We start from the raw sequence: 26,589 nt of genomic DNA on the forward strand, positions 1-26,589 counted from the left end.
TTCTCATTAGGCCAAAAACAAATAAATATGTGAGTTTCCTATATTTGAAAATAATAGTTTATGTAGGTAGGGATTTTTTTTTATTTTACTATATTTTTTTACATTGAGTGTATGGGAGGGACATTCAGACTTTAACAGTGCTTTTTAAAAAATGACAATTTTTTTTTAGGGTAGGGTATTTTTGAGCTGAAAAGTGGAGAGAATAGGGTAATAGGAAACACACATCTTTTTTATTTTGGCCTTATGATTGCCATGTTTACATTGTCATGTTCTCTGTGTGTTAGTTGTGGTCGTTACAAAACCTACATTTACATAAAAAGTATTTTAATTGAAATCAGATCAGTTAATGTTATGATTCATTTCCCATCTATTTGGTTTCTTTTGTTCTCTTTCAATTCTTTTATTTAAAATATTTTTTTTTGTAATGGAGTCTTAACATGTAAGTCTGAATCTGAGACTACTACAAATAAACTCAACTTAGATACCAGAATTGAAATTTTATATTTCCACCAGGCGCTTGTTTCATCTACAAAAAAACTCATCAGTGATGCTCAAATAAAAGAATGTTAAAAGGGCCAAATAAAGTACGAAGTTAAAGAGCATTGAGAACCAAACTTTCCTAAAAGTTTTCCCAAATACAGCTAATGTAATCTATTCCTGATACAATTTACAGTTCACATCGTAATCTCAGTCTCAATCAACACCGAAATATGAACTATACTTTAAAATATATTTCAAAACAATCCTATGAAAAGGATAATGTCCTTTGAATTACTTTATGCTAATTATTATCATCAATTTTGGCTAGGACTTATAGATGACTTCATGTAGTACATGTAGTCCCAGATTTTGGACAAACATGTCAAAGAATATATAAGTACATACTAATCTACACTTAGTTGCTACATGTATATAAATACATTAACCTCAAAACAACGATTAGGCTTTTTTAAAAATGACAATCCTTTAGGTATATAGTCAATCATTTGTTACTTTTGATACAAGAATACAGTTTAACCTTTGATGAAACAAACCAATTCTGATAAACTGGGGAGAAATAGGACTTTGTGGTTTATTTTTTTTGATTTTTGAAATTGTAGTAAACTAGTTTTCTTGGAAATCCAGCAGTTCTTTCTGGTTATTGAACAGATGTTCAGAACGGTTCCATTATAATTTTTATCTGTTTAACCATCCTGTGATATACTCATTTCTAACTAAAATTTGAATGTTGAAAAATAATTACCGGTAACATGTTACTGAAAAACATGTTAATTTGTGATTGTGTCTGGTTTTTAAGTAAGTATTAATCAATGTTGATTGGCCAAGAGTTAAATATTTTTTTATTGTTATTTGGTCAAGAGTTAAATAATTTCTGATATTTCAATTAGTTTCTCTTTATATTCAATCTATTGATATTTAATAAGATAAGGAATTCCTTTTATAATCAATTGTCAGTGTCAAACTACCCATTTTTGCTAACATTAGCTTCATATAACCCTTATTTTTTTATCGTCATTCGTCAAACCTCCTATTGCAGTGACTGTCAGCATCTAATGGATGTCAATTTAACCATTATATCATCATGCAGTGTACCCCATTTCTAGCCTCATCAATGTAAATAAAGAAGAAAAGGAGGTAGCTCTACCTTTGTCAAGGAGTTCTTGTTTCATGTTGATACAGTGTCATTGACAACACCTATTGAATTTGTTATAACATTAGAGGAGTGAAATTAAGTACAGGGTCTTATTTCACAAATAAAGTATCACTTTGAATTGAAACTGCGTAATCACAGTATTGTAGACAAAAAGATTATTACATACATTTATTATTGCCTTTTTTGGGGATTGGACTAAATTGCGAGAATAATTATTGCATTTCTGCATCTTATAATTGCGATACTCACCCAGTCACAGTATTACCAATGATAAAAACCTCACAATAATCCTTCTAAATTTACAGTATTTCATTTCAAGAAATGTTATAAGCAATTTACACCATACAAGTTAACGATCTTAATTTAAGAATAGTTTTGTCAGAGGCCTGTAATTGTAAGAGTCACTGAATGTTATTTAAACATAATTTACACCATATAAAATATTCTTTAGCTATGTCTGAGGCATATCTAATAGTCACTTAATGTTTGTCTTCTATTTTATTTCTAGGTAACATAGTTTTAGATAGTAGTGTGAAGCTGAAGAATGATTGGTCCAATCAATTATATAATTCTTCATCTGATTTTTATAAAACTTTGTCAAAAAATTATACACAAGAGGTATGTATATTTATATTTTCACACAAACATCAATGAACAAAAAACATCAATGAACAAAAAACTGTAAAATGCAATCACTGCTAAATTTTAAAATATTTTTTTTTCTTAGAAACATCATACATGAAAAAAAAATTTGTAAGGGTTCCACGAAACCCAGTGTCTCGCCTACTTTTGCTGTTAATTGCAGACTCAACAAAAATGAGGAAAAACATCAATAAAAATTTCCCTCTCGATACTGTCTTTTGATTGAAAGAAGCTTCCAAGTTTGGTAAAAAAGTCCAGTATAGTTTATGAATCTAATAAATGTTTTATAAACTTTAACTGCAGACTGTATGTAATGTTAACTGGAGGAAAAACTAAGTCCATTTATAAGTAAAATACGGAAAAAGTGAATTTTTTTTTTACAAAATTTACTTCTGAATAACATCTTATGATCAGAAACAAGCTTTTGTCTAAGTTTGGTAGAAATCCAGGATAGTTTAAGAACATTATAAAAATTTTAAAAACTTAAACCACAGAGTGAATGTTTTGTTTCTGGCAAAAAAAACTAAGTCCATTTATAAGTAAAATACAGAAAAGTGGAAATTTATTTTTACAAAATTTTCTTCTTGATACTATCTTATGATCATAAACAAGCTTCTGTCCAAGTTTAGTACAAATCAAGGATAGTTTATGAAAGTTATTAAAATTTTAAAAACTTTAACCACAGAGTGAATGTAATGTTTCCTTGCAGAAAAACTAAGTCCATTTATAAGTAAAATACAGAAAAGTGGAAATTTATTTTTACAAAATTTTCTTCTTGATACTATCTTATGATCATAAACAAGCTTCTGTCCAAGTTTGGTACAAATCAAGGATAGTTTATGAAAGTTATTAAAATTTTAAAAACTTTAACCACAGAGTGAATGTAATGTTTCCTCGCAGAAAAACTGAGTCCATTTATAAGTAAAATACGGAAAAAATGGAATTTTATTTTTACAAAATTTACTTCTGGATACTTTCTTATGATCATAAACAAGCTTCTGTCCAAGTTTGGTAGAAATTCAGTATAGTTTAAGAAAGTTATTAAAATTTCAAAAACTTTAACCACAGAGTGAATATTTGTGGACGCCGCCGACGACGATGGAATGTAGGATCGCTTAGTCTCGCTTTTTCGACTAAAGTCGAAGGCTCAACAAAAATGAAATTATTAAATTGACAAAGAATTAGCAGCTTCATCAGTCTCAGCTCAGACATCAGAAGTCTAATTTTGCTTTTGACTCCGAGGTTTTAATCTATATTTTACATGAGTTATCTCCCTTTAAGTTAAATCAAACTGACCTTTAGAAGTAATCAAACTATGACTTCAAGAAGTAAATTTATCATTATGTAATCTACAAAGAGATCATTGACTTCTTAAAGTCAATAATTTACAAAAAAGTGGCTTCTCTCAAGACCAATAAACATATATGAAAAGGTCAAGCAACAACATGAAATTACAACATGACCATGGAAAAGGCATTTTTCTTTCATGAATACTTTAAATAAAGAGAGCCAGATAAACATATGCTGCATGTCAGGTAGATTTTTTCATTTAACAGAAGATTTTTTTTTTCACTACAGAGTTGACAGTAATTAAGTAAATTGGATGACACTGACTGTGTTTCCCATAATATTCCATTAAGTGTTCAAACAAATATGTTCATTGTGCTCAGGGGCTGTATTGCTAATTTATTAATGCTGTAATACTACCAAGACACTGGGGAATGAAAAACTGTTAACAGTTCAATTTAATTTAGAGTTTTTGAATAGTATGGCTAAATTTAACATACATATTTTAAAAAGTCAATAGAACATTGAATTATCTTATGAATTGTTAATTAACAATGTTGTAAATTGATATTTCATCATATTAATAATTATGACTTATGGAAATGTTATGCATAGGAGATGTATGTGAGACAATACTTATAACCAATATGTCAAAGAAAATTCCTCTTAATTATTGATCTGCATCAATACATTTTTTTTTTAAATCTAAAGAATAATTGATATGATTTACAGAACTTCTAAACTGAAGATAGTTTTAACACATTAAATGGATATTCAGAAGGATTGCATGTTGATCGAATATGAATTTGGACCCTGTTTTGTACTATGGTAGACTGGGATTTTGAAATGGATTTTTCATGTGCTAGTTCACAAGGTAACAGTACAGGGAAAGACATGTCACCTTCCTTGGAAACATTATTCTGAGTCCAGGCCGACCTTCCTGTGGTCCTTCTCCTAAATGATGTGTTATTATTCTGAGTCCAGGCCGACCTTCCTGTGGTCCTTCTCCTAAATGATGTGTTCTTTGTGGAGAATAAACTAATACAAATCTTTGGTTTAACCTGGGATCATTTCAAAACCCAAACTCTCCAAGTCACTTTCTTAACCAAGTACACTACCACAAAATCACTGGAGGTTTTTTTTAAAAGTGTTTCATTAAAAATACATTTTAGAAATGATATTTAACCATTAACCAATCAATATGTCCATTTGTCTTTCCAGATTGACAATCTCATGCAAAATAGTAATGTATCACAATATTATCTTGGTGTCAGGGTACTGGATTTCAGGTAAGTCGATGAACAATAGTAAAGTAAAATGTACAAACACATCACCATCACCAAAACACAATATTGTCATGAATCCATCTGCTTCCTTTGTTTAATATTCACATAGACCAAGGTGAGCGACACAGGCTCTTTAGAGCCTCTAGTTTTAAATTTGCATGACTTAAAATTTAGATTTACATGAATTTGAAGCACATGAAATTTAGCCACATGAAATTACTATGAGCCAATTTTCAAATTGAGTTATGATTGAGCCACTTGAACCAGATGAAATTATTTAGATTGTTGCTTAGACCATTTTTAGCCACATGAAATTGAGTTACTCAAATTTGGGCCACTTACGTTTGATCTAAATAAGATTTATTTGAAATCAGTCCATATGAAATTGAAATATGAGATTGAGATCAATAGTTCATTTATTACACAAAAAGTTAATCCATTTCATTTATTTTCAATGGAAAAAAGAAGACAAAAGGCCACAACTATTTGTAAGGCAATCAGATAATGAGCATGTCACAGACATTTTAAACTCAATTGAATGTTATTTTTAGGACAATTTGACCAATATTGAAGTGAATGGCTTAGTTGTATTGGTATACTATACATTGTCCACTAAACATGTTTTTATTTGACTTTTAGCCCTGGCAGTATCTTTGTCCATTCCGAGATCTCATTTAGACCAGATGTGTATTCAGAAACATTATTTTTCGATGTTTTTGATTTATCAAATGGTATAGAAGACATTATACGACTAGAGTCGTCATTAGGGAAAACTTCTCTACTCATAGATACCAGACAGATATATGTCAGCGGTAAGTTATGTAAACCTCAGGAGCCTCACTATCTAAATATTGTAAGTTCAGGAATTACTCTGGTTTCCTTATTATATGTTGAATATAGAGAAAAAGATGTTGTTTGATTGCAAATGAGACAACTCTTCACAAGAGACCAAGTGACGCAGAAATTAACAACTATAGGTCAACATATGGTTTTCAACAATGAGCAAACACATACTGCATAGTCGGCTATAAAAGGATACCAATTTTCATGGATTTGGTGGTGAACCACAAAATTAAATGTTCAAGGAATAGCTAATTTTATATAGGCTTGTGTGCAGTCTTTTGCAAAACCATGAAATTAATTATCCATGAACATGTAAGTTTTCCTTAATCCACAAAAGTATATGAATCCACAGTAATATATTGTAATTATGAAGGTACATATACAAAGGGATCAACATTCATAAAACTCATATTTCTATTTTTTCGTGTAATGATACACTAAAACATCCTCAAACTTTATGTTAAAATTAAATTGGCGGGAATGTTGTTTAAAAGGAATTACATTGATGAATGCACACATTAAATATTTGAGTGAATAAGTAGGAAATAAATATTTCATGTCATACTTTACTCTAATTTAACATGGGTAGGCATAATAGTATATTTGTCAATATCTTTTGTATAAGTATTATTAAATTGAATTTAAAATTTTTGTTTTCATTCAAAAACTATATAAATTTTGAACATTTCAAGGCCTACATATACAATAAGGGTAGAACAGAGACGCTCAGTTTTCTCTATGAAAATAAGCCACGTAATTTAAAACAGTGTTAAACACCAACATCAAGTGCTCAATAGTATAGGGGAAAAACCATCAAACAAATTAGTAAATAATTTGCTGAAACAAATAATTCTTACCTTTTTAGTAGCTGCAGATCCAAATTTTAAAGAATCTCGGATGAACAGTACTGCAGCAACAATAAGACTTTGTAAACAATATTATAAGGTAATTGCATAAATATTCCCCAATATTCATGCAATAACCCTTTTATTGTATAGCAATATAATATTTGAAAGTAAAAATTGGTTTAAACAAGTTTTTGTCGTTGATGACGTCATGAATTTTGAAGATTTATTGCAGTAGTGCAATATTAGAATTTATTGCATGCTAACTTTTGGTTACTTTCTGTGGGAAATATTATATTGCTATGCCATAAAAATGAATTATTAATCTTATCAGCTCCAAAACGTTTGATCAGCACAAGCAAATATGAAAATTATAGAAAATAACCTATAGCTGAATTAATTTTTTTTATCATTCAATTTATGTGTACATGTGTATTTTTACAGGTAAATGTGTGTCATTGGATTTTAATGTGTGTTCATCATTTTATAATGCAACAAGTTTCCCGAACTTTTATAAACATAAAACTTATGCGGATGCAGTGACCTACTTCCAGAATGATTTACAACCCGTGATTGACAGTGGTTGTTCTAGTCTGACCTCATTATTTCTTTGTGGACTTAATTTTCCAAGCTGTAACAAAGCAAGACAATTACTGCCATGTAGAAGTGTTTGTCAGCGTAAGTATAATTAGTGAGGGTTGTAATGTGGGAACTCTCATTGGAAATGATGGTAAAAAATTTTGCTACATGACGTTGACAGTAATTTTTGGTGTATGACGGTAAATAAATCGACTGAGTTTGACTTGTCACTTCAAATTTAAAAAAGAAAACCCTGAAACAGACATATATTTGAGATCTCTAACAAATCGATCATGATAGAAATATATATATATAGAGGAATCATGATAAGATTTTAACCAATTAGATGCTAACAGTAGCTGTAAAATTACCATTTGACCCCTGACTGAAAAGGGCATTCATACTCCATAAGTGATATCATCAATTAAAAATTGGAGAACAGGAAAGGACAGGACTTTCAAAATTCCCAAAACAAACATAATTTCTATGAGTAATTAAGCATATATCCAATAGAACTGCAACCATAAAGGACCATTCCTGACTCTTAGATAAAACCCCCTCTCTAATTATTTTCACTTATCATTAGGCTGAGATAATTTTTCAGTTCATTGGTAAAAGGAAAATAATAATTGTAAGTCAGCAATCAGTTATTTTGAGGTTGTTTTGAGTATAACAACAACCATTAAAACCTGGAAATAATGATACAAAATGATGATCTTCAAGTAACTTTTGATTTTGTCCTTATATATAACCATGTTAACTGTATAGCTATTTCAATTTGTCTCATGTGGATGAAAAGATTGTTAAACTATCCTGGTTTACACCAATTTAAATATATTTCAGTGTTTAAAGAAACCTAACATGGTTGAATAGTTGTACTAATGTTTGGTTCAGAAATTGCCTACATACTTTCAAAACAGAAAGCACTGTTCTTTTTTTTTCCAAATCCGAGTGATTGAAATCATATTTATGCTTACAGCAGAAGTATGTGTGAGTGAAAGAGGAGGACATTATTTTATAAATCAAAATAAGTTTAGTTTACCATTAAAAAACTTTCAAAAAATGAATACAAGCTTGTACTATGTACTTGTACTATGTACTTGTACTATGTACTTGTACTATGTACTTGTACTATGTACTTGTACTATGTACTTGTACTATGTACTTGTACTATGTACTATAATTGTTAATCATTTCATAAAAAAATGTTCTTTAAATATCTGTAAAATTTAATAATTTTAATGTTTCAGAATACAATACAGAATGTTCAGCCTCCATTGATTGTTCTCTGTTTGAGGATTCTACAGATCGTAACATATGTCTCAGTAAGTTGGTATATTCTATATATAAGTCTAAATTAAAAACAACATTCAAACCTATGATTGCATTGGATAAAAACTGCAATTTTTATATGTGTGTATGCAAAACAAATTTCTTGGTAGATGGGTCTAAATATAGCACATTTAACAACAATTTCCAAAAGACCAAAAAAGTGAAAAAGTATATATAATTTTGTATATTCAACTTGTTTGATTTGTTTAGATAGATAGATATAAACTGTAAGTAGCCCAAATGATCAACAAGATAAGATCTACAAGACTACAAACAAGCCATTTGGTCCAAATCTTAAATCTACATGTTACTGGAGTAATTGGAGTAAGTTGTTCTCCCTTTAATGGTGATTTTTGATTCAGCCATGCTTGAAGTATGTGTCCACTCTCAATTACGAGATAGTGAAAAATTCTAAGTTGCAGAAATGTCATGAATATAATAATATATTTATAATGCTTGCAGAAACTTTATACACCATTTTAATCATTAAATGCCTACTTTTGAGATGTTATTTGTCCTTAAATTAAGAAAACATTGGGCAAACAACTTGTTTATTTTAGATAAACACTTGCATAATATAGTTCCTTAGTAAATTGAAATTTATATTTGTTTTTATTAACTGTAGCCATGCCCACATCAACAACAACAGAACAAACAACTGCCATGACAACAGAAGCCACAACAACTACCATGACAACAGAATCTACAACTACCATGACAACAGAAGCCACAACAACTACCATGACAACAGATCCTACAACTACCATGACAACTACAGAAGAGACGACAACAGTAACAACAGAACCAATATCAACAACACCAAAAGGTTTGCATTGAATTATCAGTTATTTGGTTGAAATGAATGTAAGATAATCATTGATCAGGGGAGGAGATAAGGTAAATTGGAAAACAAATATGACAAAAGAACAACCAACAAAAACCACTGAATATCATGACTAAAAATAGATACGAATATAGAATGAGTCAAAGTTATACATGTTTAGTACTCAACACTCCTGATTATCTGGGACAATGGTGTTAAGGCACAACATAAAAATATACTAAAAATCAGCTGTAAATTCCTTGATTGATCAAACTAGCACAAAGCACAAAAAAACAACTGCTGGTTTCCTCGTTTGAATGGTTTTACACTAGTCGTATGTTTTGGGATCCTTTATAGCTCCCTATTGAAGACCATACCTTGACCTATAATGGTTTACTTTTACAAATTGTGACTTGGACGGACAGTTGTCTCATTGGCACTCATACCACATTTTCTTATATCTATTTAGTACATAAAGTTTCGATCTGAGAGTAATAAAAATTACTGAAAGCTAGGTCAAGTCCAATAAGAATTGTGAATAAATCATGGTCTAAATATAGTGAATATAACTTCTGGGTTCCTCCAGTTAAGAGTCAACAAAAAGACACATTTTATTTTTAATGGCATACAAGATTGGAATATGTTGCCAATTAATGTTAAAAGAATCAAGAAAATAAAAAAATTCAAAATTAGCTTCAAAGATCACTTGACCAAAAGTTATAGTGTGGCTTCATCAGACTCCTTTTTATATTATTAATCATATTTTTATATAAATTAATTTTATATGAATTTTTATGTCATATTAATTTGTGTGTTATCTTTTTTTGTATGTTGAAACTATAAGCCGTTTACATGAAGGGACCCCATTGGAAACAAGCTTTAGAGATTTTATGGGTTATCCCTGATAAGATATCAGCAAATTTTTTCATACACTTAAGGATTGCTGCACTCATAATAATGCCAATATATTTTACCATATATGTGTTAGTATTGTCTTTATGTACCGTATATATTGTGTATTGTAATTATAAATATGCTTGATATTTTATTATATAAAATATTATTATTATTATTATTATTATTATTATTATTATTATATAACATACAATAGTATCTGAAATGGTGTATCATAACCATGATAACTGTATAGCATGATTTATTATTTATTATCAATATTTTTTATTTCTAGCTCTTTGTGAAGATGTACAAGCAGTTCAGTGTCAAGGAGTTGGTATAAACCAGACGACATTTCCTAATCATTTTGACCAGAATTCTCAGTACGAAGCGTTGCTGGTTTTTAATGATTTCATCAATGATACATGTTCAGAGAATTCCACCTTGTTTTACTGTGCAGCATTATTCCCCAGGTGTGACGCAGGTGCATTAGAAAAACCATGCAAGGATTTGTGTTTAGGTAATATTATATAAAATTGAGATTGGAAATGGGGAATGTGCCAAAGAGACAACAACCCGACCATAGAGCAGACAACAGCACCAACAGGTCTTCATTGCAACGAGAAATTACCGCACCCAGAGGCCTCCTTCAGCTGGCCTCTAAACAAATATATACTAGTTCAGTGATAATGAACGCCATACTAAACTCCAAATTGTACACAAGAAACTAAAAGTTAAAACAATACAAGACTAACGAAGGCCAGAGGCTCCTGACTTGGGACAGGCGCAAAAATGTGGCGGGGTTAAACATGTTAGTGAGATCTCAACCCTCCCCCTATACCTTTAGCCAATGCAGAAAAAGTAAACGCATAACAATACCCACATTAAAATTCAGTTCAAGAGAAGTTAGAGTCTGGTGTCAGAAGATGAAACCAAATTTGAAAATGTTGTGTGTGCCTATTTGGTGGTTAACATTTTTACTCAAAATGTGTCCTATATTTGACTTTTTATTTAAATGCATTGTACTAAGGAACACAATACAAATAATGAACACACCATTGCTTTGTTTTAAGTCCAAAACCATGAACCAAAACTGATGCTAAAAAAGGAGATATTATTAGTTATCTATGTTCATATCCGTATAACCGCATGGTGTACTGGAGTACTTCAGGGTGTTAAAATATCCATATCTACGGATATGAACATAGATAACGAATTTTTCCCCGGTCTTAGTGCGAATCGGGCGAGTTTTATGGAATTTCGGGTACAAAGTGTAACGTAAAAACCACGTTTTTTTCATTATCTTTAAAAGTTTTATTGAAATTTGAAAATTTTACATATTTTTTAACGGGGTGTAGAGTACTACCTTTGGTAGAACCCTACAGGTAGTCAGATATAAGATGTTTTTAATACAGAGACAGAGAAACTGGATTGAGTCAAATTTGGCGCTCAATGTTGTGATAGTTACGTCATAGATGGTGTGAAGTCAACGTGGGTCATTTGCATTGCTGGGTCAGTAGTCCCATTCCTTGAAAATGTGGCAGTCAAGTGATGCATTTAATGAAAAGAGTGTAAATGATCGGCATAATAGGACAACATCGTTAATGAATTAAATATTTAATTACAAACATCATGGATAATCTACAGAATTCAATATTTCACAAGGAGCAATCATGGAACTAAGGAAAACTTTTGTGAAGTTCCCTGGGATAATGGTTAGCAACGTCCGGGGATATGGGTTAGCAACACCCAGGGGCTATGGGTTTTGTAACGACATGCGTTAACCAATCAAAATCCCAGATATATACTAAGCCAGGGATAAAAGACATCTTAAGTTTAAAGTTATATATTATAAGAGATCTAATAAGTATAAAATCAGTATTAATCATGTAATGTACCGTCAATGAGACATCTACTCAAAAACACACTAATGACATTTATAAGTCAACATATGATGTTGGATGATGTTCATACTCAAACAATATATTTTGCAAAATGTATGTAATAACTATGAACTGTAAAACTAACAAACTACCCATTAATATGAATTCACTGAATAAATTCCTTGGTTATCCAGTGGCTAATTCACAGGGATACACGGCCAACTGCTGTAGGTCAAGTAATTTGTCAGAACAGCAAACAAAATTTGCCCCCCAAAAAAAATCATACTCAATGTTTTGATTTAATTACTCCTAGGCAATGTTTTAACAACTTTTGTATGTAATGTGAAATCAAAAAGGTAAATTCTCAGAATTTATTACACATGTGAAATATCAGGTTTTATTGGATGATATTTCATAGCACCAAAATGTAACAAATATTTCTTGTATAGTGAGAACCTTAAATGTGTTGTTATGTAAATTGTGTGTCAAAAAAAATGCAGAAGACACCAAAGTAAGAATTTAGACTCATAAGTTGGAAGAGGGACAGACAAAATAATTACAAAAAAGAAAAAAAAGAAGAAAAAAAAGTCTATAAAATACTATATTTAAACTGAACACCAAACAACAAAAGCATGATCAAACATTGGGGCTTAATCTCATGTGCTCAAGAAGGGTAAGCAGAACATGCTCTACATATCGCAGACCTTGTGTTGCTCATGTTCATAAGCGGATGTCACATTCAAAGAATTGAGAACTGGATAGTACTTGCAACAATTGAAAAAGCTTCATCATTATATGGCTCATTCAAAAATTCTTTTGAAATAGGCAATAAGTATATTAGCATATTTATATACATTAAGTATATGAATGTATATAAGAATTATTATATATTGTTGAAGCTTTAAAAGATTTAATTAACAATTTATTTTATCAGCGGCCATGAGAGAATGTGGTGACAATGCGTTACAGCTTTTCACTGAGAAAGACTGTAACTTGTTTAACGATCGATACTGTGTTCGTCCATTACCCTCACCTCCCACACCAACACAGCCAACAACACAGCCATCAACACAGCCATTAGAAACTACCACTTCATCAGGTAAGGTCATAAATAAACTCATCATAGAAACAAGGATTGAAATTTTGTATTTCAACAGATGCATGTTTCGTCTACAAAAGACACATCAGTGCCACTCAAATAAAAAAAAAGTTAAAAAGGCAAATGAAGTACAAAGTTGAAGAGCATCAAAGACCAAAAATTCCAACAAATTCTGCCAATTACTTCTAAGTCAGTGTGTAGATCAATAATGTATTAACCCTTAACATTCACAGCAAACAACAAAATCATCAACTTCTATATCTCATGGTATAATTTAATAAATCTATTGGCTAATAGAATATCATATGATTTTAATTAATTTTGATTGTTTTGTTCAAATCAGAAGGGTTGGTGAATAACCATAACAAATAGAATTAAAAACCAATTGTTCAGAGAACAATTGAAGGCCTTTCCGCATCAAAGAAATTTTGAAAAGAAGCTAGTTTCTTCAGACTGATGCGATAAATAATGGCTTTGATATGCTTGAAAGTGAACTAAAGGCGATCATATGCTACTTCCGGTTAAGAAAATGTTACTTTCGGTCTCATATGATAGCTTCTTTCACACTGATTCCAAAAATATATAGTTTCTATATACTTTTGCCTGTAAACCGGGATATAATTGACCACTTCCGGTTTACAGAAAGTCATTTCTAGTCTTTATTGATAAGTTAATGTATTTAAGTTACAAAATATATGGATTCTGAGTACTTTGATATGAAAAAAGTGCAAAAATAGCTACTCAAGGTCACTTCCGGTTGTCATTTTTCAAGGTCATGTGTCACCTAACCTTTTGTACAAGGTCATATGGCTTTATAATGAACTTAGTTGAAGTTATAATCAAATAACCTTATATTAAGACATTTCAGGGGCACTAACTCCTATAAGATGCCATTTAATTGTATCAGACCAAATGTAACATATCTTCATTAAAATAAAGCAAACATTTTGCACTTGTTCTTTAATGTATATCTTTAAAAGTGTCGGAGAAAATCTCAAAACAAGGTAAAGTCAAAATTTAGAACTTGACCTTGACCTTTGACCTTGACCTAATTTTCTAAGTTAGGACCTAGGGCCTCAAATAAAAACATTCCAGGATTATATGGTTAATAGTTGATGAGTTGAAAACACATACCGACTAATTTATTTTGTAATGGTAGATAACTCCTATAAAATTTCATCCAATCGCTTCGTTCCAAATTAGCCAAAAATTCCTGAGGATGTAACGAACAATTTGTAAAAAGAATTTTGTTGATATCTTTTTTTGTTACGAAGGAGATGCACTCTGATGATAAACAGTGAATAGGGAGATAACTCGTACAAAGAAAATGGTTCGCCTTAGCAGGGTGAAATTTATAAGCGCATAAACTATACGATACCATATGAGAAATATCTAAGCGACATATTGCGAAACAAACATTTATCGCAAGAACAAAATTTGGCGGAAGAAAAAAAAAAAAAAAAAAAAATAATAATAATAATAATTAAAAACCAATTGTTCAGAGAACAATTGAAGGTCTTTCCACCAGTTAATATCTATTTTGATATTGAAATATAAAAAATCAGTCTAAAATGTCAGTTCATATGGCTTTATGATGTTTAGATATGAATTTAAAGCAAAGGTCAAAATCTAGAACGTCAAATTAACCTATGACCTTAACCTCAATTTCAAGGTCACAAACTGAGGATTTCAAATCAAAAGACCCTAGTCTCTAATATGTATGGTTAATAAGTTATATCACTTTAAACATAATTTAAGATATGATAGGGGCTAAAACTCCCGTTTATTGTTTACGCACCCTTTCAACTAAAATTATTTAGTTACAACATGTCGCAACTAACAATTTATACAAAATAATTTGTCGATATCTTATAAGATTAATGAAAATGAGTGAAAATAAGACAAATTCAAAAATTAGAATATGACCTTGACCTTTGACCTTGACCTAATTTTCATTTTTTTGGACCAAGGACCTCAAATCAAAAGATCCTAGGTCTCTATCACTTATGGTGTTCCAGTTTAAAATACATTTTAAAATTTCAAATACAAAAAGGGAAATAACTCTCATATGGAGCGTTCATATTGCTTCGGTCGAAATTGAACAAATCATGCGAAGGATATAACGAGCAATTTTATAAAATAAATTTGTCGTAATCTTTTACGGTTGCGAAGGAGTTGTGAGCACAAGGAAAACAGTGTTTGGGGAGATAACTCCTACAAAGAAAAGTATTCGGTTACGCAGGGTAAATTTCAAAAGCGCATAAACTGTTCAATATCATATACCAAATATCTAAGCGACATATTGCAAAACAAATGTTTATCGCAAGAACAAAATTTGGCGGAAGAAAAAAAAAATAATAATCAGAAGAAAAACAATAGGTCTTTCCACAGAAAAGTGGAAAGACCTAATAATAATCAGAATAATAATAATAATCAGAACAAATACAATAGGTCTTTCCACAGAAAAGTGGAAAGACCTAATAATCACACTCTTTTTTCCTCATGTTAAATTAAATGCCAATATTTGTTTGGTATACTAATAACAGTTAAGGATGCATGAGTGGGGAGATATCCCAAACTGACAATCCTTCTAAGGGTTATTTATCTCAGGTTTAAGTCAACCCAACAACAAAAATAACAAATTATGTCATGTTTTTGGTAAGTTGTGTATTAAAAGGCATAGAAAAGTTCTTATTATTAAATGTTTTATGTAATTCATAGACCATCATCAGTTGAATTTAGACATAACAAGAAGCAGGATGTGAATTCAAAATAATTTATTTGTAAAGAACAGCATATCTTGTTATAAAATTAAATTGACAATGGTTAAATGATGGATTATTCTTAAATACATAGATTCCTTCTACTACTTACAATAAAAAATCCAAAGAATTCTCACAACATTTTATGAAGAAGTTAAGACAAACGTTTCTTTTATGTCATGATATGACCATTATGTTTACTTGTAGAGAAGTGTGAAGCTGTACAAGCCAATGTCTGTCATCCAGTTGGTTTAACTAAGACAACCTTTCCTAATTTCTACAGCCAAAACAGCCAGGATGAAGCCCTAAAGACCTTTAATAGTTATATCAATGATACCTGTTCAGCTAATGCTACGCTGTTTTATTGTTCGTCATTTTTCCCACATTGTGATCAGGGACACAAAAAGAATCCATGTAAAAGTCTGTGTTTAGGTAAGACATAATGGATAACTGTAGATCTTTGTGGATTGAGGAAGAATTGTATTTTCTGGGATGTTGAATTTGTAGTTGTGCCAAAGTCAAAAAAATGATTTGTGGAATATTAAAGTTTGTGGTTTACCTATACAATCAAAATCAATACAAATTGGTATCTCCTATCAATAGTAAGTATATTATCAATGAAAGTAAAACAAAAGACTTCAAAATTAGCATCCACTAAGCATATATTAAGGGGGCTCGCAGGTCTAAATCAATTTTTTTTCTTAATATAGGATGTCGCTATATTTTTCTATAAATGAACTTTATCTTATACTTAATAGAAAAACAAAATAAAAAAATGAGGTCACCGTTCATTTACGCTCAAAATCTGCCTTCGAAAGAAGCATACATATTTGTAAAAGATAATTTTTTCTGTTGAACTGATAGGAGAAAAAGAGGTAATATCGAAATAAAAAAAGAACTAAATTACAGAAATCGCTAAAAATTTTTATTTTTATTTTCGTTTTATAGCTGCTTTAAAAGAATGTGGTTCTGATGTGCGACTTGCCAGTCAGGAAAGCTGTAACAGTGGGTTCTATCCAGAACAGGACTGTGTAGAACCACTTTCTTCACCAATACCAACACAGGTATCAACCACAGCATCAACAACAACTCAAACTACAGGTAAATATACAATAAACTACAGGTAAATATACAATAGTGGGTTAATGTCAGAATTATATCAAATTTTTATGCCCCACCTATGATAGTAGAGGGCATTATGTTTTCTGGTCTGTGGGTCCGTTTCGTCCATCCGTTCGTCCCGCTTAAGGTTAAAGTTTTTGGTCAAGGTAGTTTTTGATGAAGCTGATGTCCAATCAATTTGAAACTTAGTACACTTGTTGCTCATGATATAATCTTTCTAATTTTAAAGCCAAATTTCACGGTCTACTGAACATAGAAAATGAAAATGGGAGTTTCAGGTTAAAGTTTTTGGTCAAGGTAGTTTTTGATGAAGTTGAAGTCCAATCAACTTTAAACTTAGTACACATGTTCCTATGGTATGATCTTTTTAATTTTAATGCCAAATTATATTTTTTACCAAATTTCACGGTCCAATGAACATGCAAAATGATAGTGTGAGTGGGGCATCTGTGTATGGTGGACACATTCTTGTTTGTATGTGGCTTAGAAACTATGAAGAGCCTATTTGTCTTATATTATCTTTATACTGGAACTAAGATTTCCTTCAACTCAAGATATTTTACAGATGTCAACACAAAAGTAAAACTTATTTTCCAGCCCTTAATTAGCCCCTTTTTTAGAAGAAAAGTGATGTGACAATACTGATATGAAATCAGCATTGTACAAAGTAACATTTTTCACTCTATGTTTTAAATGAAGACAACAAGAAATGTGCTAGCTGCAGTATCAATACCAGTTACTAAAAATTCAATGAATCTACAGTTCTATAAAGAGTAGATGTCTGCTTGTATTATATTGATATCTAGTCTGGACCTTGTTTGATTTAATTTTCTGGTATTACAGAAAATATTTCATGTCATAGGCTAAAATCAATTGTTTTGCAAACATCATTAATTCAGATCAACTGGTGCAAAATGTGAGATAAGCTAGAGTTGAATTACGGAATTCTAAAGTAGAGTTTACGTGTAATATGTAACATTTTTCAAATGAATGAAAAAGATATTTCTTGTGTTTATTTTTTTTTAAGGCACATGATTTTGAAAAATTATTACTTTTGGCCAGAACAAGGTCTCTAGATTTTTATACATATTTTTACCATTTATGCACTTTGATAGAAATTAACAAGAAGCTGGTTATTTTCCTTCTTTTCTAGATTTGTGTGAAAAAGTGGCGTATAAAGACTGTCAACAGTTCAGTAACTCGACGATATTCCCTGGTATGTGGAGCAGCACAAACCATACTATGGCCGTCCAGGTTATGGCAGCATACCAATTTATTGTAGATATGCAATGCTCAAGTTATTCACTGAAGTTTTTCTGTAGTGGAGCATTCCATCATTGTGATAAAGGGGTTAAAAAGCTTCCGTGTCGTAGCTTGTGTGAAGGTAAGTGTAATCGAGGGGTGGGGGATGGATGTAGTGGAGCATTCCATCATTGTGATAAAGGGGTTAAAAAGCTTCCGTGTCGTAGCTTGTGTGAAGGCGAGTGTAGAGGTGGTGTCATCTTTTATTCCATTCCATCATTGTGACAAAGGGGTTAAAAAGCTTCCATGTCGTAGCTTGTGTGAAGGTATGTGTAATGGAGGGGGTTGGTTGCAGGGTGGTAGTGGAACATTCCACCATTGTGATAAAGGGGTTAAAAAGCTTCCGTGTTGTAGCTTGTGTGAAGGTACGTGTAGAAGGGGGGATTTACTGTGGATTCGTTGATTTTCGTGGGCACTTATTTTGGTGGATTGAGGAAAACTCACTTTTTCATAGATATCTTATTTCATGGTTTTGCCAAAGTCTGTGTTCAAGCCTATGATAAATTTGTAAATCGTTAGAACATTTAAATTTGTGGTTCACCTGCACCCACAAAATCCTCAAAAATTGGTATCCAATGAAAATAATCACTCCACCCAGAGCCAGGTATATTCTATTCTATGAATCTACAGTATATGCTATTTCTTATTAAGAGTTTAGAATTGATGACTGTGAAAATTGTTACCAAAGAACAACAAAAAAAATTACATTAAATCAATATTTAAATCATTTTATAATGTATAAAGGATTTATCAGTGAGGTTTCATCATCCCCAATTAGTTTTCAAACTTGCTATTTTATACAGTTGAACCCTGATCCTGGCAAGATAAGTTTGATTCTGATCCATAGTGACTAAGATTGCTAGTTTTCCTGCCTGTTACCAGTTATCCAACAATAATAATTAACTGCCATGATATTGCAAAGAGTTATGAATGTGGCATTAAACACCAGTAACCAATAGAACAATCTTATTTAATTAATAGCTTTGAAAACTTGAAATATCTCTGACAAATTGAGGTTATATTTTCAGTGGTTGAGAAAGACTGTCAATTCCTAGGCTTTTTTAATTGTACTTATCTGCCAGAAACTGATTGTGTTCCCATGGATACAGAAACACAGCTGCCAAGTAAGTATTTTAGTAATATAATGAATTAAAGGAGATACAGGTATATGTCAATTCTTTGTCTGTGAGACAGTAACCGAAAAAAACAAAGTAATATAAAGGTCCTCCATAATATACAAATGTTTACAATAATTTAAGACTAAGAAAGTGGTTAATGCATTGTACATACAAATGTACCTGTATATAAAAATAGCTGCAAAAATTATATAATATTTTGTTATGCTGCAAACACTGAATGATATGATTTCACCATAAAATATCTTGTTGTCTTTCAGAATTTTATACATGACTGAATAAAACTTACTGACTGAGGTGTTGTATACCTATAAATAATGCTTGTATTTATTTTATTGTCATTGGGAAAAAATGTACAAAGAAAGCAGAATAATTATTTCAATTGTAGGAATCGTTGCACAAAAAAATATTTCTTTTAAAATATGAGTTTATTCATATTTGCATGAACTTTCCCTTGGCAATTTTAACAATTATAAAAGAGTTGAAATTGTTGACAGTATTATTTGCTGTGATAGCCGTTGTATATTAAAGTTTTTATTATCTAGATTGTACATTAACTGGACAACAGACGTGTCCTGACGGCTCCTGCATTATGTCCGAGTGGTTGTGTGACGGTGAGGCTGATTGTTCAGACAAATGGGATGAACAAAATTGTAGTAAGTGGGTTTTATCATCTTTTTTTTTAGAATTTTCAAATCAATTCAAATTGCTGTTTATAAAATAAACAATTTCCAAAAATCTGTGATTTATATGCCTATGAGGCATTGGTAGGCAACATCTTAAAATTAATGCCTAATTGACCCATTTTAATTCTAACTGTTCTGAATAGTCTTGTCATGTGTATTTGTTGCATTGCCAAGTATTAAATTTATTTGACAAAGTTCTAACCTATTTTTTTTTGTAGCAAAATGTTCTGCTGAGCAGTTTACCTGTCAAGATGGAACTTGCATAGATGGATCTAAAAGATGTGATACAGTGGCAGCATGTCCTGACAAATCAGATGAAAGAGATTGTGGTGAGTTATCTCTCTTGACAAATTAATTAAACCAAATTTGGAAAGTTGGCTACCCTGATAAATTAGATGAAAGATATTATGTTTAGAGTAATCACTAATCTGATGAATTGATCTGTTGTGTATTATTTCCTCTAAGGAATCAGATCGATGAAGTTATTTATTACCTCCCCTAACAGATATTGTGAGTTATTTCTCTTGATAATTTAAGTAGAATTAGTGAGACTGTGTTGAGCTCTCAGATGATAGATAAAGTAGTTAATTATCTCCCCTTACAGATCAGTAATTGTGAGTTATTTCTCTTGAATAGTAGAATAAATGAGATTGTGTTTAGATATTTCCTCTGAGGAAACGGATAATTGATGAAATAGTTAATTATCTCCCCTTGTCACAAAAAAAGAAGTTCCTTCACATTACAATGTTCCAAAGGGAAAAAGTATTCTGGAATTAATATTGCAGTATAATGTTCCTATTGAAATAAATGGTATAGAATATTTGTTCCAACAGGAACAGATATTATAACATTGTTTATAACAAAGTTTCTAGAGGAATATTTGTTAGGTTGAACACCCTAACAGATCAGATCAGATTAAACAGATTGTTGGGAGTTACTTCCCTGAAAAGTAAAAATAAATGAGATTGCAATGGGTTATCTCCCCTTATAATAATTTATTGTATGTGTTATGAACAGTGATAAATACCATTGATCCAAAGAGGTATTTTAATTTTTAAAAAAATGGAGTGAGATAGAAAAATAACAATATGTTAAAAAAAAATCTTACACTAGAAGTTCTCTACTGTAAACCAATGAAAATATCACAAGAATGTATTTTGTAATACAATTCAGTGAACCAAAGAAAAAGCTATAAATTCTGTAGGTATTGTAATATCTAAATTGGATACCATGGATATGCTTGCTTGTATTAATGAATTAATAAAAAGATAAAATCAGTACTTTTTGTATTTGTATAAAGAGTTGAAGGTACTCTATGCATCAACACATTTCAATAAAAAAAAGTATCTGCAATACTTTCAAAAGTTGTCATCCCGATCATTAGAAAAATATTCAGTATCATTTGTCTACTAATTTATTTTTTTGGTGTTTTTTCTATTTGTAGTCCGTCTGAATGAACAAGTACCTGGTGTATTGATGGTCAATTACAAAGACTACCATGTACCTTTATGTTATGACAGTTGGTCAGACACATTCGGTTATTATACATGTACATATGTTCTTGGCAACCAGTAAGTAAACAACATTCAATTTAATTATTTTTTAAATATCTATTTTAAAATTCAAACCTTAAAGCAACAGTCATTTGATTGTGCTATTAATCATGCATTATGTATTATTCAGCATATTCAATGAATTTAACTGTGAAAATTAAAACCAGTGTAAATCATACTACATACCATGATTTCAAAATTTTGTTGAATATAAATTTAAAGGTTGCAAATATTTGTCTATTGTTTATGCAAAAATGTCACACTCAATTTTCGACCATCAGTAACAACAATACAATCTGCTGATCATAAAAGCTTTGACTTCACAATTCAAAATTGATTGTTAACCGGATTTTTGTGTCAAAAATGTCGGTTATTGATTTGGGAATGTATGGCGGGCGGACGGGTGGGCGGCAACCAAATGTTGTCCGTGCATTTACTCATGAAGCGTTCAACCAAACCTTTTAAAATTTTAATATGTTGTTACTGACAACAAAATGGAGGTCAAGTTCAATAATGACGATTTTGACTTTTACCGTTCAGGAGTTACTGTTCTTGAAAGTTTAAAAAATGTTGTGTCCATCATTTACTCATGAACCGTTCAACCAAACCTTTTAAAATTTTAATATGTTGTTACTGACAACATAACGGAGGTCAAGTTCAATAATGACGATTTTGACTTTTACCGTTCAGGAGTTACGGTTCTTGAAAGTTTAAAAAATGTTGTGTCTGTGCATTTACTCATGAACCAGTCAACCAAACCTTTTGAAATTTTAATATGTTGTTACTGACAACAAAATGGAGGTTAAGTTCAATAATGACGATTTTGACTTTTACCGTTCAGGAGTTACGGTTCTTGAAAGTTTAAAAAATGTTGTGTCCGTGCATTTACTCATGAACCGTTCAACCAAACCTTTTAAAATTTTAATATGTTGTTACTGACAACAAAATGGAGGTCAAGTTCATTTTTTAGATATTTTCAAAATCAGAGGTAGGTGGACTTAGTAATTTTTTCTTACTTTATGCATTAAGGGCACACAGTTTGTCCTGCTAGAGGGTCATTTTCTATCTAGTTTATATGTTGTTATTGTTGACAACATGGAAGTCAAGTTTGATATTGATAATCATGAATTTTACCTATTAGGAGTTTTGGTCCTTGTAATATTGATAAATGCCAGAACACAAATAAATGTTAAAGAATCTGGTTTACTGTCATTTTGACAGCTCTTGTTTCTTGATGATATAAGGTAATTCAAAGCTTATATAAGGTCTTTCAAAGACAAAATTCAGCTTAATACCAAAAGTATAAATGAGTTTTTAAAAGAAATTAACAGAAAAAAAAAAAATCGTCAAAGATTCAGAGAAACAGAAAAATCTTCAAAGATTCAGAGAAACATATTTTCTTTGTTAAATTACTTAACATTTATTTTTTCAGAAACTTTACGTCGTCTTCTGGTGTAGATTTTCCAGCCAGGACATATGCACATCTTGTAATGGGGGTACCAGAGAATGAACCAGGTGCATATCCTTCACCATTTGGTTACTTAGTTGCTAAGTGAGTATTGTTCTAGATAGAAAGAACTTTATTCTGAAACCACTCGTTATTTTCTTTTATTATGTGGTTTATGAAAACAATGACTTTTAACTCTGCAAGATATTGTCTATTATTTTATTAGTTTGTAATGTTTGAAATCTACACATGTGACAATATTTTCTAGATATCAGAAAATGCAGGTTAATAAGACTTAGAATATATGTTGTGTACAAGTTGTAATTTGTACAGATTTTTTTGTACAAGTTATCAGTGTTTTATGAACTGCTTAACACAAATGGATGATGGAAGCACACAGTATTTTGTTTCACACATTTCTGTCATATTTTCACAACTTCATCATACAGTCTAATACTGAGCATTGGTACAAAAAACATTATAAGACCACAAAAAGACTTTTTATAGGTATTAATATGATAAATAAAGAGCTGCTGAACCAACGCCTCTTATGTTTTGTACTTAAGTGTTGTTGTCAATGTAGCGGTATTTGATTTTTTTATCTGACAACCCTGCATACCATCTGGTATCCACTTAAGGGAACTCTACCAGCACAAAACATAAGAGGCGTTGGTTCAGCAGCTCTTTATTTATCTTTTGATATTCCATCTGAACCCCTGCATCCACGGATCCGCCTATACCACACAGCGCCGACCCCACGGCCATCTCTATACCGAGCAAGAACGAAGAATTCCAAGAAGCCAACAAACAACTGATACCATCAATTACTGCCAAGAAACCACCCAACAAAAGGAAACTTATATGAAGAACAAACAGAGGACTACATTCCTACAACAGGACGGCCAATATATCAAGATTTATATGTACCATCATTCTGTGCCATCAGAAAATTAAATGTAAAATTATTTTAATGTGAAACCTTAAAAAGGATCTTTCAAAAATAAATGGAGATGACACAAAACAGCCAAGATAGATTTCCAGTACTATTTAAAACCTGCAGGAAATTAAAGTTAAAAGAAGTAAGATACAAAGAACATAAATCCTTCCCACCACCATTTCCAGTTCAACCAACATTGCCAAGAAATTTTGCGACAGTAAACCACTTTACGGCATTCCCGACGCGATTGGAAGTAGTACCTCCGGCCAAAGGGAACCCAGTCGAAGTGGTAGGGGTGTGCCCTATAAGTGTTGTCCAAATTAGGAAGAAACTTTATAAAACTGTACACTGACATTGTACTTACATTCATGTTACACAAATTTAATTTCTATTTAAAAACACATTTTATTTATACACTTACCGTTATAATAGTTTACAACCATTTTAAAGTTAAAGACAATTCGAAAAATTATAAATTTAGTAACTTCATTTGCATTGTACTATGTTTGATTCATTTTCTGTTCAACATTACATAATGATATAGAGTATCCCATAGCAACGTCAACAATGGACAATTATGACGTCACATACATGATACCGTTTTTTTGTACTTCAGGGGTTCTAATTTTGTATACTTTGTCCTGATGAAGCCGATCTAATCGGCGAAACATGTCGACAATAAAAGATGCAGTTTACTTAAGTGTTGTTGTCAATGTAGCGGTATTTGATTTTTTTATCTGACAACCCTGCATACCATCTGGTATCCACTTAAGGGAACTCTACCAGCACAAAACATAAGAGGCGTTGGTTCAGCAGCTCTTTATTTATCTTTTGATATTCCATCTGAACCCCTGCATCCACGGATCCGCCTATACCACACAGCGCCGACCCCACGGCCATCTCTATACCGAGCAAGAACGAAGAATTCCAAGAAGCCAACAAACAACTGATACCATCAATTACTGCCAAGAAACCACCCAACAAAAGGAAACTTATATGAAGAACAAACAGAGGACTACATTCCTACAACAGGACGGCCAATATATCAAGATTTATATGTACCATCATTCTGTGCCATCAGAAAATTAAATGTAAAATTATTTTAATGTGAAACCTTAAAAAGGATCTTTCAAAAATAAATGGAGATGACACAAAACAGCCAAGATAGATTTCCAGTACTATTTAAAACCTGCAGGAAATTAAAGTTAAAAGAAGTAAGATACAAAGAACATAAATCCTTCCCACCACCATTTCCAGTTCAACCAACATTGCCAAGAAATTTTGCGACAGTAAACCACTTTACGGCATTCCCGACGCGATTGGAAGTAGTACCTCCGGCCAAAGGGAACCCAGTCGAAGTGGTAGGGGTGTGCCCTATAAGTGTTGTCCAAATTAGGAAGAAACTTTATAAAACTGTACACTGACATTGTACTTACATTCATGTTACACAAATTTAATTTCTATTTAAAAACACATTTTATTTATACACTTACCGTTATAATAGTTTACAACCATTTTAAAGTTAAAGACAATTCGAAAAATTATAAATTTAGTAACTTCATTTGCATTGTACTATGTTTGATTCATTTTCTGTTCAACATTACATAATGATATAGAGTATCCCATAGCAACGTCAACAATGGACAATTATGACGTCACATACATGATACCGTTTTTTTGTACTTCAGGGGTTCTAATTTTGTATACTTTGTCCTGATGAAGCCGATCTAATCGGCGAAACATGTCGACAATAAAAGATGCAGTTTACTTAAGTGTTGTTGTCAATGTAGCGGTATTTGATTTTTTTATCTGACAACCCTGCATACCATCTGGTATCCACTTAAGGGAACTCTACCAGCACAAAACATAAGAGGCGTTGGTTCAGCAGCTCTTTATTTATCTTTTGATATTCCATCTGAACCCCTGCATCCACGGATCCGCCTATACCACACAGCGCCGACCCCACGGCCATCTCTATACCGAGCAAGAACGAAGAATTCCAAGAAGCCAACAAACAACTGATACCATCAATTACTGCCAAGAAACCACCCAACAAAAGGAAACTTATATGAAGAACAAACAGAGGACTACATTCCTACAACAGGACGGCCAATATATCAAGATTTATATGTACCATCATTCTGTGCCATCAGAAAATTAAATGTAAAATTATTTTAATGTGAAACCTTAAAAAGGATCTTTCAAAAATAAATGGAGATGACACAAAACAGCCAAGATAGATTTCCAGTACTATTTAAAACCTGCAGGAAATTAAAGTTAAAAGAAGTAAGATACAAAGAACATAAATCCTTCCCACCACCATTTCCAGTTCAACCAACATTGCCAAGAAATTTTGCGACAGTAAACCACTTTACGGCATTCCCGACGCGATTGGAAGTAGTACCTCCGGCCAAAGGGAACCCAGTCGAAGTGGTAGGGGTGTGCCCTATAAGTGTTGTCCAAATTAGGAAGAAACT

General features: G+C 31.6%; 1 protein-coding gene across 4 annotated transcripts in view; it reads left to right on the forward strand.

Moving 5' to 3' along the window:
* The window catches only part of LOC143055028 (uncharacterized), a 71,164-nt gene that overhangs the window by 12,342 nt on the left and 32,233 nt on the right, over positions 1–26,589 (forward strand). For all 4 annotated transcript variants that reach the window (XM_076228164.1, XM_076228163.1, XM_076228161.1 and 1 more), the window contains 16 exons: positions 2,163–2,272; positions 4,805–4,872; positions 5,509–5,681; positions 7,002–7,235; positions 8,387–8,461; positions 9,094–9,294; positions 10,481–10,705; positions 13,003–13,167; positions 16,137–16,361; positions 16,878–17,030; positions 18,205–18,435; positions 19,382–19,477; positions 20,035–20,145; positions 20,394–20,504; positions 21,620–21,746; positions 23,161–23,280. In XM_076228164.1, the coding sequence (XP_076084279.1) occupies positions 2,163–2,272; positions 4,805–4,872; positions 5,509–5,681; positions 7,002–7,235; positions 8,387–8,461; positions 9,094–9,294; positions 10,481–10,705; positions 13,003–13,167; positions 16,137–16,361; positions 16,878–17,030; positions 18,205–18,435; positions 19,382–19,477; positions 20,035–20,145; positions 20,394–20,504; positions 21,620–21,746; positions 23,161–23,280 (2,425 nt within the window). The remainder of the gene's footprint in view (positions 1–2,162; positions 2,273–4,804; positions 4,873–5,508; positions 5,682–7,001; positions 7,236–8,386; positions 8,462–9,093; positions 9,295–10,480; positions 10,706–13,002; positions 13,168–16,136; positions 16,362–16,877; positions 17,031–18,204; positions 18,436–19,381; positions 19,478–20,034; positions 20,146–20,393; positions 20,505–21,619; positions 21,747–23,160; positions 23,281–26,589) is intronic.

The sequence above is a fragment of the Mytilus galloprovincialis genome, chromosome 12, assembly GCF_965363235.1.
Source record: "Mytilus galloprovincialis chromosome 12, xbMytGall1.hap1.1, whole genome shotgun sequence".
Taxonomy (NCBI): domain Eukaryota; kingdom Metazoa; phylum Mollusca; class Bivalvia; order Mytilida; family Mytilidae; genus Mytilus; species Mytilus galloprovincialis.